This window comes from Oryzias melastigma, linkage group LG11 (assembly GCF_002922805.2).
Source record: "Oryzias melastigma strain HK-1 linkage group LG11, ASM292280v2, whole genome shotgun sequence".
NCBI lineage: Eukaryota > Metazoa > Chordata > Actinopteri > Beloniformes > Adrianichthyidae > Oryzias > Oryzias melastigma.
The window spans coordinates 26,510,685-26,513,143 of NC_050522.1; the positions used below are offsets into that span (position 1 = coordinate 26,510,685).

The 2,459-nt window shown below is 45.9% G+C and overlaps 1 protein-coding gene across 1 annotated transcript in view; it reads right to left on the minus strand.

Annotated features, from left to right (window-relative positions):
* The window catches only part of efna1a (ephrin-A1a), a gene marked incomplete at its 5' end in the record, with an annotated part of 3,552 nt that extends 2,204 nt beyond the window's left edge, over positions 1-1,348 (minus strand). The window contains 1 exon segment of the mRNA XM_036214326.1: positions 1,053-1,348. Within this exon segment, the coding sequence (XP_036070219.1) occupies positions 1,053-1,348 (296 nt within the window).
* Positions 1,349-2,459: the final 1,111 nt, after the last annotated feature.

Below are 2,459 nucleotides of genomic sequence, written 5' to 3' on the forward strand. Positions count from 1 at the left end.
TCACTGATATTCGTATTTTCGGGAGCAGATCGAGAGAATCCGAGTACTTGGATACTCGTTAGATACTCGTTAGAGCCCCAGTGAGGGGCTGTAAGCAAGTGGGAGACAGTGAAAACAGATGGATGATGGGAAGGGGGCAGGAACAACCACGGCAAAAGCCCCGCCCACAACATAGAAGTGAATTTCTAATTAACTCCATGTCCTAGAAAATGACAGATTTTTAGGTTTTGGCTAAAAACGGAGTCATCGTAATTAAAAGACGACGGGGAACGATTTGGTGATCAGATGATCAGATGATCAGATGATCAGGTGATCAGATGATCAGATGATCAGATGATCAGGTGATCAGATGATCAGGTGATCAGATGATCAGATGATCAGATGATCAGGTGATCAGATGATCAGATGATCAGGTGATCAGGTGATCAGATGATCAGGTGATCAGATGATCAGATGATCAGATGATCAGGTGATCAGATGATCAGAGTGGGTCGTTCAGAACTTCTACACGGTTCTTTAAGAAACTTTAAACTCTTCTTACATTCTGACCAAAGTGTTTCTATGAAAGTCTCTTTTTCCTGAACATTCAGATCATTTTCAAACTTGGGAAAAGATTTTTTTGTTTCCTAAATTAGACAAACTTCTCTTTGGTGTTTCTCAACCCAAACCCCGTCATCGGGGCGTGACGCGATTCCCTTATTTGACCTCAGCACTAAATGAAGGAGTTTTCTGCGGGAGTCTCCAACTCCCTTTGAGGGATCAAAACTGTTTTATCTCTCCGATCGGCTGCATTTCTATCATTCCTGTGATTCCATCTCATCCCTGTGTTTACGGATGAAACTCAAGACTGAAACTTTACCTTAAATTACTGTGAGCAGAGCTGGACGACACGGATAACAATATAAACCAAATATAACCTAATTAAGTGTCAATTTCGCACCCTTCAAAATAAAAGTCTATGGTGACAGACTCGTTCTCTATCCAGAGTGTTCCACGCCGATATGGTTTCATCGCTCATCGTGGGTAACAGGAAGTGACGCAGAGACACTCACAGATATAATAGTAGCTCTCTCCCTGCCGGAACTCCTTCCCCAGCGTGAACGGAGTGAACCGCTGGAACTTCTCGGAGAACTTCTCCGGAGCGTGGGGGGAGAACGGGTGACTGCACTCCCAGCGCATCTGGTCGTACGACTGCGGCTTGCAGGTGTCGTAGTCCTCGCGCTCCACCATGTAGAGCACGTAGCGCTCGGCGTCCAGCAGGGGCACCTCGCCCTGGGGGTAGTGGGGGCAGACGATGTCCAGGTAGTCGTTGAGCTTCACCTCCACGGCGTAGTCGTCCAGACGGAACCTGAGGGGAGACACGGGGCAGGGGGTTACAGACGGCAGCGGGAGACGGATAACGGCGCTTATGGCATCGGAGCTGCGATAGATATAAACCTCAGAGCCTCTGATTATATATCGATCTGCTGCACGCCGGCGTTCAGCAGGGAAATCAGAGGAAGACTGGATGTGGGAGACGGCGCCGGACAGAGGATGGATGAGAACGCCGAGACGTGATTGGAGAACGAGCACGTCCACATGAATGACCTGTGTTAGAGTCAGCACTGACCCCCAGAGGAACATCTAGTCGGTCAGCAGAGGAGCATCAACGTCAGCACACCTGGAAACGCACCTGAGCGGGAGCGACGACTGTAGAAGGGCTGGTGTCATAGTCTCTAGAAACGACACGAGTCCCAAAAGTCTGGATCCATTCCATTCACATTTCTTCAATTCTATTTTGATTTTTGACTTTTGGTTTAGAAATACAAAATAATCGACTATATGTTTGAATATATTTATATTAATCTGATCCAGTTCACATACTGTAAAATGTTCAGATCATTAACAGTAAACATTGTTCTGCTTCTCCTAAAGGACGTTCAGTTTGGCCACTAGGTGGCGATCGCACTACAGCATTACACCTTATTCCAGAAGAAGAAGAATGAGCATTAAAAACAGTTTTAGAACACAAATGATTACTTTATAATATTTCCTTAAAAGAGTTAGCATTAGCCATCCTATGGGAAATCCCATTATACGTTAGCATCAAGCTAGTTGGCTTTAGCATATATGTTCAGGTCGGCTGAGCATTAGCATTAGCCGTCCTGTGGGAAATTACTTTTAACGTTACTATCAAGCTAGCGGACATTAGCTTTATGTGCTAAATCGATCTATTTCTTTATGAATCGATTATTGATCTGTTCAGCTCACATCGATTCAAACCGTCTAATGGATTTTATCGACCCAGTTTTACGTTTTAGTCCCGACGTTCGTCCTGCGTCACATTATTTTAGCCACACCTCCACCCTTTAACGACGCTCTTTATCTCCACTTCCTGTTCTCCCTGTGGAGCGCCGTCCACTCCACACCTCTGTGCGTTCACATCCTCGAAACACGAGACCAGAGGAAGTTCAGCTCCG